The sequence below is a fragment of the Equus caballus genome, chromosome 27, assembly GCF_041296265.1.
Source record: "Equus caballus isolate H_3958 breed thoroughbred chromosome 27, TB-T2T, whole genome shotgun sequence".
In the NCBI taxonomy this organism is placed as follows: Eukaryota; Metazoa; Chordata; class Mammalia; order Perissodactyla; family Equidae; genus Equus; species Equus caballus.
In genome coordinates this window covers 50203136-50218506 of record NC_091710.1, presented here as the reverse complement: position 1 = coordinate 50218506, position 15371 = coordinate 50203136, and the positions used below count along the sequence as shown (strand labels likewise).

Genomic DNA, 15371 nt, shown 5'->3' with positions numbered 1-15371 from the left:
TTGTGGGAAAGTAATGGAGGTGGACATAACTAATGATGAAAGGGTGGCACACTTGGGCTGAAAGTGTTTGTAAGATCTTGGGGAATACCGTAAGAGAACAAGAGTTGACGAAGTATTCTATAAATGAAAAGGAGTGAGCAGAAAGTCAGCCTGTTGAAGAGGTCAGTTAGAAAGTCGAGTAGACAAATAGCCGGAAGGTCAGAGGCAAACTTCTGTTCGGGTGGGAGCCTGTGTCCCATTCCAGAGGTCATGGAGAGTGGAGAAATTAGCAGCCTTCATATAAGAGAGCTGGAGGGGAGGCAGATTCAGATGGGTCCCAGAGCATGCTTAGCTCACCTCCATAGCTTTGCTCCCGCTCTTCTTGGGCTATGCCCACACCACTACCACCCTGGTTTCTGACAAAGTCACAGACAATCCAGTTTCTCTTCAAGGTTCCTCATCAGAAAACTTCTCTTGATGACAGTAGACTCCTCTGATCTCTTCCGTTCTTGACCAACAGTTTTAGCAACATTATATTTAATCTACATATCCATTATCCAATCTTATAAAATCCTCCAGTAGGTTTCTGTGTGCGAGTTTTATATCCCCAATTACCCCACAGAAGTCTTTTGGGAGCAGAAATTATACTTTCTCTGTATCCTTCACTATGTCATCATGTGTATAAAAAGGGTGGGCATGTGGTTTACCCCTAAGAAATACTTGCTCAGTAAAATAAATATTAAAATAAATTTAAGAAGTTGCTTTTCTGGGAGGAGCACACATTTTTTAATTTAGTTTTTTACTTAAATATTTTCAGCTTTATGGACATATAATTGAGAAATAAAATTGCATATAATTAAGTACACCTCATGATGATATATGTAGGCATTGTGACATGATTACCACAATTAAGTTAATTAACACATCTATTACACAGTTACCTTTTTTTAACTGTGAGATACTTGAGATCTACTCCCTTAGTATATTTCAAGTATAGAATATAGAGGACTCTTTTACCATGGAAGTGTTGGTGGCCCTTGGTACAATGATTCTGTCACAACAGCGACTTTAATAAGATGCAGTAAGATATGAGAGTTATCACTAGCATTTTAAACTTTTTTACCTCTTTTGAGTTGAGTATCACTTTACCTCTCGGTTTATTTAAACCAGGATGTATTTATCATGTTATGTAAAGGGAAGTCTATTGAAGTAATTGTTATGAAATGAATGAAACTAATTAATAACACATTTTTCTAGCGTTCTCCACTTCATTTATACCTAAGGAACCAACTACTTACAAATTGTGCACTTATATTGACAGCTGTTCTGGCTTCTTCCTCCCTAGAGACTTTTCACCCTAAATTTACTTTCTCATATATAATTAACAAACAAAAGTATATCCTTCTTTATAAATCTTTCTTTAGAAGGGAAAGAATGTAAACAGTGTAAAATAGTGACAGTAATGGATAACCTTGTTGCATTTGTCTCACATATCTGGTATCTCATCATGAATTTTTGTCCTTTTTGTACTATTTAGTGGAAAAACTGAAATGGGAACTCAGAAAACTCCTTTAATACCCAATTTTGTTTCTGTGCTTCAGTCTAGGCAGAAGTAGGTAGTTGACTTATCTCCATAGTGGAAAATGTCTACCAAAGTAAATATATTACTGTGTATTTGGTCTTCAGAAGTTTTTGAAAACATTATTCCATTTTGGTACTTCTTTTTTACATATTTATGTTTTTTCTTTAATAAAAGAAATAGCAAACACAAAATATTACACCCAGGAGGAATAAGCCAGTAGGGTTATATTTTATTTTATTTATTTAGTTTTTTGCTGAAGAAGTTTCCACCTAAGCTAACATCTGTTGCCAATCTTCCTCTTTTTATGTGTGAGCCACTGCCACGGCATGGCCACTGACAGATGAGTGGTGTAGGTCCACACCCAGGAACCAAACCTGGGCCACCGAAGCAGAGAGAGATGAACTTAACCACTAGGCCATCGGGGTTGAGCCAAGTTTTATTTTATTTTTATATTTTATACTTTCAGATATCACCTCCTTCACTAATCTCTGATATTTCTTTAAAAAAAATATTTGGGAATAAACATGGTGGTACTTTTCACCAGCAGAGAACACTGCTGATGGTTAAAGAAAACATTTCTACGACTTGCAAAATGATCCCTTTTGCATGATAACCACCTCACAGGACACTATCTTGTACTCACACACATAAAAATTAAACAAAATGCCAAAACAGAACCAACCCTTCCCCTACCCCAGCTCACATGCCCACAGTTAGCAAACATCAAAAGTTTAGGATCCTACCAGCATAAGAAATACAAACCTACATGTTAAAGTAGATCAACCAGTTCCCTCACTTATTAATAACATATTAATGATGATATATAATGAATTCTAAGTGAGAAAGGTAGCCTAATGAAGCCTTAGATAATTCCTGGAAATATTATATATTGGGGGGTTTTAGTTTGTTTTAGTTGTTTTTTTATGCTTACTTGATAAGCATAAAAAAAAAATCTAAGGCTGTGAAGAAAGAAAAATTCCAAAATCTTCCAGTAGAAGTCTTATGAGTCTTTGTTAGAAAGTCTGGGTTGAAACCACAAAGAAATTATTAAGAAGGACAGATCTGTTTACAGTTTTGAGAAACAGTGCTAAGAAACCATCCTCTTCAGTAATCTAATGAGGATGTGGGCATCAATGCATTGTATTTATCTCTTTGCCTGTTTATAAGCTTACAAGCATTTAGAGCTGAATGGAATCTCATAGGCCACTTAAGCCAAGTTCTTCATTTATACCTGAGAAAAAGGTAATACACATCAATAACAGCCAACCTGAAATAAAAACCATTATCTTCTGATTTCTGGTCTACTGATTATTCAACCACAATATGCTTTATCTCTGTTGATTCATTTAACTGCTGGAATATAGATCATGTATTTACCTATATATTCTTAGTACTAAAGGGATAGATATTCTCTATAAATGAACTACAAGAAAAATAGACACAATGTGCTTGCCAAAACACATTATAACATCTTTACTGGACATACTACAACACAATTTAAATCAACCAAGAAACATAGTCTTTCATTTTAAAAAAACCCTCAAATGCCATCACACATTTTTATAGAAAAATAATTTTTTTATTAAGATTATGATAGATTACAACCTTGTGAGATTTCAGTTGTACATTATTGTTAGTAATGTTGTGGGTACACCACTTCACCCTTTGTGCCCTCCCCCCACCCCCCCCCCTTTTCCCTGGTAACCACCGATCAGTTCTCCTTGTCTATATGTTAACTTCCACCTATAAGTGGAGTCATATGGAGTTCGTCTTTCTCTGTCTGGCTTATTTCGCTTAACATAATACCCTCAAGGTCCATCCATGTTGACGCGAATGGAACAATTTGGTCCTTTTTTATGGCTGAGTAGTATTCCATTGTGTATATATACCATATCTTCTTTATCCAGTCATCAGTGTCTGGGCATTTAGGTTGGTTCCACGTCTTGGCTATTGTAAATAATGCTGCGATGAACATAGGGGTGCATGGGACTCTTGGGATTGCTGATTTCAGGTTCTTAGGATAGATACCCAGTAGTGGGATGGCTGGGTCATAGGGCATTTCTATTTTTAACTTTTTGAGAAATCTCCATACTGTTTTCCATAGTGGCTGCACTAGTTTGCATTCCCACCAGCAGTGTATGAGGGTTCCTTTTTCTCCACAAACTCTCCAACATTTGTCACTCTTGGTTTTGGATATTTTTGCCAATCTAACGGGTGTAAGGTGATATCTTAGTGTCATTTTGATTTGCATTTCCCTGATGATTAGTGATGATGAGCATCTTTTCATGTGTCTATTGGCCATACTTATATCTTCTTCAGAGAAATGTCTGTTCATGTCCTCTGCCCATTTTTTGATAGGGTTGTTTGTTTTTTTGTTGTTAAGCTGTGTGAGTTCTTTGTATATTATGGAGATTAATCCTTAGTTGGATAAGTAGCTTGTAAATATTTTTTCCCAATTAGTGGGCTGTTTTTTTGTTTCAATACTGTTTTCGCTTGCCTTGAAGAAACTCTTTACTCTGATGAAGTCCCATTTGTTTATTCTTTCTATTGTTTCCCTCATCTGAGGAGTTACAGTGTCTGAAAAGATTCTTTTGAAACTGATGTCAAAGAGTGTACTGCCGAAATTCTCTTCTAGAAGACTTATTGTTTCAGGCCTAATCTTTAGGTCTTTGATCCATTTTGAGTTTATTTTTGTGAATGGTGAAAAAGAATGGTCAATTTTCATTCTTTTACATGTGGCTGTCCAGTTTTCCCAGCACCATCTGTTGAAGAGACTTTCTTTTCTCCATTGTAGGCCCTCAGCTCCTTTGTCAAAGATTAGCTATCCGTAGATGTGTGGTTTTATCTCTGGGCTTTCAATTCTGTTCCATTGATCTGTGCACCTGTTTTTGTACCAGTACCATGCTGTTTTGATCACTGTAGCTTTGTAGTATGTTTTGAAATCGGGGATTGTGATGCCTCCAGCTTTGCTTTTCTTACTCAGGATTTCTTTAGCAATTCGCAGTCTTTTGCTGCCCCATATGAATTTTAGGATTCTTTGTTCAATTTCTGTAAAGAATGTCCTTGGGATTCTGATTGGGATAGCGTTGAACCTGTAGATTGCTTTAGGTAGTATGGACATTTTAACTATGTTTATTCTTCCAATCCATGTGCATGGAATGTCTTTCCATCTCTTTAAAAATAATTGGTTTTTACTTTAAAAACTATGCCTAAGAAATACGAAATAAGTTCGTCTTATTAATCATAGTCATACATTGTTCAGGGATTCTGTCCTTCCATGGTGTTCTCAGTCTACGCCACTCCCTGAGATCGTTCCCCTTTCTTTTTTTTTAGAGTTATTTATTTTATTCTATTTTTTATTGAGGTTATGATAGTTTACAACCTTGTGAAATTTCAGAGGTGCCTTATCCATTCCCCTTTCTTAAAACATGAAGCCAGTCTTGCAGCTCTTCCCCACCTCACAAGAATCTTCACTTGACCTTGGATCCATCCAAATTCTTTCTCTCTCCTTCCTCCCTTTTTCCCCCGTTTCCATCCCTCCATCCCGCCTTCTTTCCTCTTTCTTTAGTCCTTGAAATCTGCTCCAAGAGAGCAGGCCTGTATCTTCACCCCTTTATTAAAAATGCTTCGCTTTCAACAAGCTTACGTCAATGAAAAAGCCATTAAAGGAAACGAAATGTCCTTCTTTTCTTTTCTCTGTTGCACTGAACACAGCAGGTCACTCATTTCTCAAAACACTGTCCTCCTTGGACTTTCCTGAAAATGCACTAACCGTACCTCATCTGCCTTTCAGCAAATTCTTCTAGGTCCTTCTTGCCTTAATGTTTTCCATCTCATCAGGGCCTTTTTTCCAGCACTGAATCTCTCCCACGATCACATCCTTAATCGTGTACTAGACAAATAGACGCATTCCACAGTTTTGCCTTCTTTCCTATCTCCTTCCATGACTAATTCTAAATATACTTTACAAAAATAAGAGTCAAATTTTGTATTTGTGTAACTTTCTACTAAGTGAGCAAGGTAGGCAATATACGACAAACAGCTTAACGGTAAGAGTATTTATCGGTTTCTTTGTCAATTATCTAGGAGTTGCTGCCGTCAGAGTCTAGACATGACCTAAATGGGGGACAAAACACAGATTCACAAATAAGCGTCATAACAGACGCAGGGATAAGGCACTGAAAGCGTACAGAAAAGATAGACTTTCATGGGACACAGTGTTTCCTAAGTCCCAGGCGCTTGTGCACCATATTCATGGTTTTTACCACATTTTCCTAGCACTGTGGGAAAATGTCATAGTTCATTGAGCATTTGCTACTTGTGAAACTCTTCAAATATACCTTTTTTGTTTTTCTACAAACATCCATATAAGGTAGATATTGATGGTATCATTCCTATCAATTATGCATGGAGGCATGGGAGGTAAAGGGACAACAGCGTCTGAGTTCTATGGCTAATTAGTGGATAAATTAGGATAAGGATTTATTGAAATATTTGCTTTAACTTCTCCTACAGCAACAAACTGCCTCCTGGTATATGGTTTGTCTCGTGTTTGAGTACCATCATTACTCTCATTTACTCCATACTTTAAAACACAATTTACATTTTTACTAAAATATATTTTAAATAAAACTTTAAATCTCTACCATAAATAGATAATCAGTATTCCTTATCTTAAAAACAATGATTGCCAAAGGCTCAAAGTCTAGGGCCTGCCCTCTCTTTATTATAAAGGGAAATATCTGAAATACCATTTGTACTTTTTAATCATTTGACCTTTTTTTGACTTGAGCATCACTTTACCTCTCCGTTTATTCAAACCAGGATGTATTTATCATGTTATGTAAAGGGAGACCTGTTAACATAATTGCTGTGAAATGAATAAAACTAATGACACTAAATTAGAATTTCTTCCTGATTTAATCAAAAGAATTGAAAGAAAATTGAGATGAGAATAACTTTAGCCCTGTAAGATTCAATTTTCTTTAATGCCATGTCCTTGAACCAACTAAAATAAGATCATGCCCGTCCTAAAATGGAAAGGCAGTATAACATAGCATTTGGGAGCACGGACTCTGCAGTCAGAACGCCTGAGTTCAAGTCCCCTCTCTGCCATTTACTAGTTCAGCTATTTTGGGCAAATTATTTAAATCTCTCTGCGTAAAAATGAAGATGATAATAATAATGTTTCTATCATAGGATTGTTATGAGGATTAAATTACTATGTACCCATAAAGTGCTTAAAACAGTGCATGGCACATATTAAATACTGTAGAAGTATTTCTTAAATATGCAAAATAAAAATACTTTGCATTTCACTGGTACATACCCCATGTTTGGAAAACACTAAGCTGGGCAAGTCATGGACGTTTTTCATGCAGGAAATATATTTAAGCTAATAATTTGAACTAATTAAGGATCAATAGACTTGTATTTCCATGGAGAAAGAGAAAGATCATGCCAGGGAGTCAAAACAAGCATGAGCAGATAGCTGGAGGTAAGAAAAGGAGAATAGATGAAATGAGTTTGCAGTTTCTTTGATAAAGGCATAAAATGCATGAGAGAGAACAGCAGAAAGTAAAGTTGGAGAGGACACATGGCAAGGTAAGAGCTGTGCGTGAATGAGGTGCTCTGATCACCACGTGGGGATGATTTGGGAAGAGACTGGAAGAGGAGAAGTAACTTGCAGAGGAAAGATCATTCAAGTCCAGGCAGAAGGGGATGAGGAGCTGAATGAAAGCAGCTAATGAATAGTATATGGTAAAGCTGTGGATATTAAGAGGTGTTACGACATTAGATCAACAAGGCCAGGTATATTCCAGAGTCATCAAGGAAAAGAAAGAGGGAGGAAGAGGGCGAGAGAAGGGAGGAAAGAGAAACACTTACATCTGGGAAGGACGAATTCAGTTCTGAACATACTGAGGTTGAAAGACTGGAGGGATGGCAGGGTGGAGACGGCTGACAGTCGAGCAGAGTGATACAGATTGGAGAGTTACGTACACATAAGTAACATTTGAAACCATGAGACTGGAAACCCTTAGTAATTTTCAGAGGGAGAGTTTCAGTAAACTGGAGAACATCTACCCCATCCTAAGTCTAAAGAGTGACTGGTGAGGAAGAAGAGACAGCAACTAGAGAGACTTAATCAGTAACAGTGAAACAAAACACAAATGCAACAGCACTCCCAGAATGTAGCTCTCAGGAACCTTTTTTAGAGTTGGGAACCAGATTAGAAATTAAAAGTATTATATTAGAGATACAAGTAAAGGAATAAGAGTTGTAACAAGTAGCTCAGATAACTTGACAAAGGAGAGAAACATTCTGGAAGAGCTACTTCTCAAAGCATGTCCCACGCTTCCTGCCTCAAAATTGGCTGGATTGCATGTTAAAATTGCAGGTCCATCTCTGAACTCAAACCTTCTGACCCTGAATCTTGCCAGTGGGATCCAGGAATTATATTTAACAATTCTCCAAGTTATTCTGATTAGACAACAAAATTAGAGGTTCTAGAACAGGAAGTTTTATCAAAATAGCAAGAGATATTTACTTCGCTATCGTATAGTTTTGGTATATCTTATACATTGTAGAACAAGTACTGAGTGACTATTTTGACAGGTTATCTTAACAAACTAAAGAAGAATTTGTTTTAACGACACGTCATATTATTTTCCGCACTCCACATGCATTATTCCGGTTTTATTGGCTATGTAGGTCAAGCCTTTCTTTCTTGTTGAGCTGTGGTTTTGTTTGTTTGCCATATCATGAGTGCTGTGAGGAGAGGACATGGCTTCACATTATTTATCCTCATTTCCTCATCTCTTGTCAAACAGATGAAAACAGAATGACCTCAAATCAATCAAGTTGAAACAGATAGAATCTAATTCTTTTTTAAGGCCTTTACATTTCTAGGTTAAAACTAATTCTGTCCTTGACTTTAAACCCATCTCATTTACCTGAATTTTCTTTGTTTTCCAGTAGTCTAGGAGAAATACCTATATTTGTGTAATTATGAATGACAGCTCTGACCCTTTCCAGTTAAAAATAATAACATGAAATTTACATTTAAAGTTTTGTTAAATTGAATCTTACATATTTAATTTAGAAACATATTTTCCCCAAAAAAATATAATTAAGCCTATACTTATTTTTAGTTCACGCTATACCAAATCAAATATATCTTTTGTACAATTAACATGTTCTTGAAAAATAAAGCAAGCTTCTAAACAGTTCACTACAAAGGATTTAGTTTATCGTGACAAGAGGATATTGCATTAAGGATTTATGCTAACTGACCTACATTCCAATTTATGACAACCTCAGTTCTAAGTAAAATCAACAATAATTTACAATAGTTTTAGAAACTTTGGATTTAAATTAAAATAAAAAAGATTAACTGATCTTATTTGAAATTATTCTGCGTTGAGCTTATCCCAGCATTCTACTAACACATTTCCACCCAGGCACGAATTTCCACACTCTAATGTTTTGCTGTGAAATTTTAGTGTGACTGCCTAGATTTCTTCATATTTCTAATTAAAGACTCAGTCTTTTATCATATGTGTTTCAGAAAACCTACAGCAAATTTTCAGTTGTAAACCTGACGGTGTCTATATTGTGAAGTACACTTACAAGACATGTCTTTTAGGAATGAGATCAATTAGTTGGCTACTCCCATTCCTCCTCTCCCCATAGGAGCATACTGTTTCTCGCATCAAGAGCAGGGGTCCGATGCCTCTCCCTTTGAATCTGACTGTCCTTACTGATTTTGGCAACTGACCAATAGAATGCAGCAGAAGTGATGTTCTGGGGCTGAAGATGTTCTAGGTCATAAGAATCTTTGCAGCTTCTGCCTGAGTCACTTGGAGCATTTGTTCGTGGGATGCTCCCTCTTGGAACCCAATGACCATTTTGTGAAAAGCCCAAGCCACCTGGAGGCAGCCTCAACTGAACTCCCAGCCAAGAGCCAGCATCGATCGCCAGCTATATGTGTGAGCTGTCTTGTACGAACAGCCCGATCAAGACTTCAGATGGATGAATGCCCAGTAGATACCAGAATTCAAAGGCACAAGGCCTCAAACAAGAACTGCTCAGAAGTCAGCCCACAGAACCATAAGAGATAATAAGAAGTTGTTTTAATTCACTAGTTTTGGAGATAGTTGTTATGCAGCAAAGATAACCAGAACATTAGTTTATCTTTCTCTACTCAGACTATTGGACTTTTATCATTTTCTAGGGGAAAAAATATACTAAAGGCCAAATGACCCTTAAAAGTTTTACCTAGTAGTCTAGCATCACTTTCTTGATTTGCTTAATGGAAATAGCTCAACCTTATCTTCTTTACATGTTTTTTCCTCTAATTGTTACTAAATCAAGATCCAAGCTACATAAATTTGTAAAATCTTGCCCAACTCTCTCATCAAACACAAAAGAAAACAAGCTCTCCAAGATTTATATGACCCACCCAAATACATAAGGGATTATCACTTGCTTCTCCTGCTTCAAGTCTTGGTTCTTTGTACCTTGCTCATAACTGCCTCCAAGGGGTTATATTTTTCCTGAAAAAAGTATGAATTCAAGAAAATACCATGTCTCACTGTTCTTGCCTAAATTTGCAAACCATTTTACAAAGCCTTAACCAAGTCCATTTTTGCTGAAATTGACTGAGAGCAAAATATTTCCATGTATTTTCTTCTCTTGCCAAAATTTATGGACTCCTAGATCTAACACTGGATGTTCAATTATGTCACATTTCACTGTTCTAATTTTAGGGCATTTAGGTTGATATTCCTCTTCCTGCAAACAGTTTTTGTCCTTTCTCTCCCTATCCCTTGGCCAGCACTCCCTCTACTCCCGCCCTCAAACAGATAGCTCATTACATGGATTTACCTCTCACTAAAGGTTGGTAACCCTCAAATCTTTATTGTCCTTCTTGTTCCTGTGCTCAGATTAAATTTCCATTATGTATTTGCAACCTCCTAAACATCTGTGTTTATACATCTTGCCATCACTTCTTAATCAACATTTCAAAAGTGAAATTAATCTTCTGTCCAAAGCATCCAGAAAATAAACCATTTGCTTTATCACTTAAATATTCTATCAAGGGATCCACTATTTCCCCAATCTTCAAGGTTTCAAATCTCCAGAGAATAGCTGTTATTCATTCTCCTCTTTATTGCTCAATTGCCTAATGTTTATGGATTTTTCACTAAACATCTTTCATCCATCTTTTTTCTCTCCATTTCCACTATGACCTCTATTCCACTATGACTGGCCTAGACATATGTGATAGCATTCCAGGATCACTGTGAGCGCTGGGTCTGTCCTCGCCAGTTTATCCTCTGTCTAAAACAACACTGTTCAATTTATCTTCCTTAAACACTAATTTCATTATCATTCTTCCCTGCTCAAAAACCTTCCATGGCTCCCTATTTCCTATTGTGTAGATTCTAAATTCCTCTGATCATTTTTGAAGGCTCTCCGAAATCAACCCCATCCTGTGAACCCAGCTCCCTGTCGCCCTGCTCCCCAAAATTCACTTCCTTCCTGCTTTGAGCAGGGGGCCCATCATTCCACGGAGAACACCTCTTTCCTCCCCAAATTCATCACATCCCTCCAGATCAGGTTCAATATCACTCCCTCCATGAAATTTTTTGTAACATTATCTGTGGGACTACGTAATGTTCAACATCATTTTTGAGACAAAACAAAGAGTTGCAAGTGATGTGGTTAGAGGAGAAAGTAAAAATAGTCCTGACCTATCTCACACTGGAGCCTGACATTCCACAATCAGAGAGCTTGCAGGTTAAAAGGAACCTTGCATCAAAAAATGGAAATAACTCTTAGTGAAGAGTTAGTCCTGCATTTCTCAGTATGAAATATTTCATCATATCCTTTCTAGAGAGCAAAATCTGCTGATGGAGGGAAACCTGTTGCATGCCTAGATAAGCTGAAGGCATGACTGAGGAAAGAAAACAAAATCAAAGGAGGAAGCATGAGATGCCAAATCTCAATTTGTCTACTTCACAAGTAACTTTGTTTTTTGAGAATTAGCCTTGTGTGTAATAGATATGATAACCATCAATTATTCAGAATATTTGACTAATCAATTAGTCTCATTCTTCCACAGTATCAGAGTATGGATTTCTCCTTCTGAGTCAAATAAGAATTGATTGCTATATTCATCCCCATAGCACTATCTTCCTTTCTTTAAATGGTAAACTTTAGGGAGCCCGACTTCATGGCTGAGTGGTTAAGTTCACGTTCTCCGCTTTGGTCACCCAGGGTTTGACGGCTCGGATCCTGGGCATGGACCTACAAACCACTCATCAAGCCATGCTGTGGAGGCATCCCACATGGAAGAACTAGAATGACTTATGACTAGGATATACAGCTATGTACTGGGGCTTTGGGGAGGAAAAAAAAGGAAGATTGGCAACAGATGTTAGCTCAGGGCCAATCTTCCTCACCAAAAAAATAAACAAACAAATAAATGATAAATTCAGTTGTCATGACACCAGAAAAAGATGGATTCAGCTTGCTGGCATAGTTGAGCATTCTCTTATGCTGTTTTTCCCCCTTATCCTAGCAATTTGGACTCCAATGCTGAACCCTCACCCCCTACTACCACTAAATAAAAGAAGTTTTAAGTAATCAAATTTTGTGTTTTTCACAAGTACATTAAAAGGAGAGGAAAAAGATGACCTTAAGTGACCAAGTGCTTTCTCTCTAGTTTCTGGACATATTTCCTTCCTTCTGTCTCTCTTCGGCCCCCTGCTGCTCTTTGGCTCTTCCTGTTTCTGGACTGTGTGTCTGGCCGCTGTCCTGAATCCTGGCTTCAGGCTCTCACTCTCTACTGCTCCATACACGCTCTTCCTCTACGCCGCTGATCTCCAGCTTCTCACCTGCTTCCTTTACCCACTCTCTCCTACTAGGCATCTGACACCTACAGGAGGGTTAGTGACCCCAATTACAGGAGGAAAAATGTAATCCATTCCTGGCAGAAGGAGGAAGAGGCGAATTTTACATATCTGTCAGATTGCAGACAGGAACCCTTAAGAGTTAGAGACCAAGCTCAGGATTATCCTGGGAGCTCGGATGGGTTAACTCCACCTCCTCTCCACCCTAACGCCTTCCTATAAAGTAGATCACGCATACTTTATCCAGGACATCGAAGTAAAATCCAGGGCCAACTGTTTTTCATTAGAGTTTGGAAATGCAAGCTAGAGAAATAATTAACTTCAAAATCATGAGTACCGTACCCTTTGCTAGTCACTCAAGCTTAAGGTTACAAGGTGAACAACGTCATTCTTTCCAGAGATTTTATGTTGGATCCAAATAGCATCTTAATACTTTTAATAGAGTAAATGAATAGACTACAATAAGTCAATTATTTTGGCTTCCCATGCATAAGAGCTTTTTCCCAACTATGTTATTCTAATAAGTTTATATGCCCATATACAAGGAAAGAAAGAGATAGAGAGAAAGTAAGCCTGAAATACATTCTGCCACACTTGGGAAAGTGTTTTATCTTTCCTTTTTGACTTGAACGTATTCCTTCTTCTGTTTCAAAAGACTTTTAAAAACAGTTCATTCTGCAGATCATTTGCAACACTGTTTTATTCAAGGGCCCTAAAAATGGGTCTTTCTATGACTCTTCCAGGGTCAAGTGAGAAGAAACTATGAATGAGTTGACCCCAGTTAACATTCATAGGCAAAAATGTCCTCAGCTTTCTCTTTCTTCTCTTCTTCTAAATTGGCCCGTGTCTATAAACTCCGCCGATTAGCAGTCAAACCATCCCCTAACCCGTGAGCCTGTGGGAACTCGGGAATTTCAACCGGACACGTCAATCCCAAAGGCCTCCTCTACTCTGGCAGAAATCCCTCACAACAAAGGACAAGGCAGAGGCCGGGGGGAGGGGCGCGTGATGGACTTGGAAGAGAAGAGAGCGCTATAGTGGCGTTGAATAGTAACCCGGGGCCGCTGGTGGCTCGCTAATCAGTAGCCGTGGAAAAGCTCTGGATACACCAAAGAAACACACCACGTCTGGGACGATGCCTAATGCCTTCTCTCCCGCCCCTCCTTTGCTGTTCTCCGAACTCTTCTGCTGGGAGCCCACCTCCTCCGGCTCTGTTTTGATGGACTCTTCACACCCTGTTCCCCCACTCCTCCACCCACCGCCACCGCATTCCTGGGGCCGTTCCAAGCTGCCGCCACTGAACTCCAGAGGAGCGGACTCCGCCGAACAACTTGAGCAGAGCCGAACCGCGCACTCCCTCGGCCCCAGACCTGAGCCGGCTGGGACGCCCTTTCCACCTCGCTATTTGCCCAACTCTGGTTTAGGAAGAATCAGCTCTCAGCCTCAATTTCAAACCTGTCGTGCAAAGGTGGCACTTGGTTGAGACAGGGACTAGAAAGTCTCCATTCTCGCCCTGCGCCAGCACCTTCCTGGACGCAAACCTATACGTAGGGAAGTTTCACGAAGTTTCCGTGTCTCGTGCCCCATCTCAACTTGCTCCCCGACCTGCACGCTGAAACATGGGAACACGTGGGGAGGGCGACCTCCCGGGAATCTGCTCGCGCTCTCGAAACCCGGGTCTCTCGGTCTCTCTTTATTGCTCCCCCGCCGCCCCAAGCGCGGTGCCTCCCGGGCTGCGGTCCTGGTGCCCGGGCGCAGCGTCCCATGGCCCTTCTCTCCAGGTGCCACCCTAGCCCCAACGCCTCCTGCCAGGAAAAGTCCAGAGACAGACCGCGGGAGGCGGGGAAGGATGCAATCAGAGGCCCACCACACATCCACTGTCTTTCCACTCATGCCCGAGGCCGAGGCCGGGGGAGCCGCATCCCCACCCCCGGCGATGGCGCCCGCCCGCGCACTCACCCATGGCCCGACGTCCTGCTGCCCTGTCCCCGAGGAGCACGAGTGACCGGGCGCTGTGCGGAGCCAAGTTCTCCAAGCGGCTGCCCAGCTCCTCGCGCCGCGGCCAGTGACAGCCTCGCCCCTCCCAGCCAGCCGGCTCTCGGGGCCCCGGGAAGCTCGGCGGGGCGGGCGCGCAGACCCCTCCCTCTCCCACCTGCCTGCCCCGGCCGATGGCTGCCGCCCTCCCCTTCCCGGCCGCTCCCCTCCCCGCGGCCCCACCCCGCCCCTTTCACTTTCGGGCGGGCGAGCCTCGTGCAAACGCCTCCACCCGAAATACGTTAAATACACATTACTTACGCTCGCACTGCCTCAGCGCCCCACGAATGACCCGGGAGCTGAGATAATCCCTAAGGTGGAGACTCGGAAAAGATTATTCCAGAACAACAGACAGGTTTGATAAGACGATTTTACATTCCCTTCTCTTGTCTTCAGTATACTCATTCTTCCCCTTAATAATGATATTATTGTGATATATATCATAAAGACAAGAGAAAGAAGAAATTCTCCCTTTATGTTACATCTCTTCTTTCTTCTGTGTTAAATGTGTTTGTTTCTGTAACCTGGAGAGGCTGTAAAGTCCTAAAAGCCACACACACAGACACACACAGACGTGTGCCATAATAAACAGAAGTCACCTGGAAAATAAATGACTCCCTTTAAGAGAGAGCTGAAGCTGCTGACAGAGCGCTTGGCTAGTCACTGGGGGACAATGGGTTGTGATCCTGGCTCTGTCACTGATACAGCGGGACTCAGTTTCCTAGTTTCAAAATGAAGGATCTGGAAAATGTGATCTCTAAGGTCCCTTCAAGCTAAAAAAAAAATTATATAATTCTACTGGTTATTGGCCTAGTTCTTTCAGGAGTCATCCTGGAGAAGTTATTTCAGTCAGTCAGTCC

The 15371-nt window shown here is 40.0% G+C and overlaps 1 protein-coding gene across 5 annotated transcripts in view; it reads right to left on the bottom strand.

Moving 5' to 3' along the window:
• GPM6A (glycoprotein M6A) overlaps nt 1-15121 on the bottom strand; it is a 312724-nt gene extending 297603 nt beyond the window's left edge. Inside the window, exon 1 of one of the 5 annotated variants that reach the window (XM_070252863.1) lies at nt 14773-15121. Coding sequence is in view for 1 of the 5 variants with exons in the window: in XM_005606415.4 (XP_005606472.1) it covers nt 14437-14440 (4 nt within the window). In the remaining 4 variants the exon portion in view is untranslated. Of the gene's footprint in view, nt 1-14436; nt 14679-14772 lie in introns of those variants that run through there. The other 4 variants (XM_005606415.4, XM_023630781.2, XM_070252861.1 and 1 more) reach the window with 4 other exon arrangements.
• Between the last annotated feature and the right edge of the window lie 250 nt (nt 15122-15371).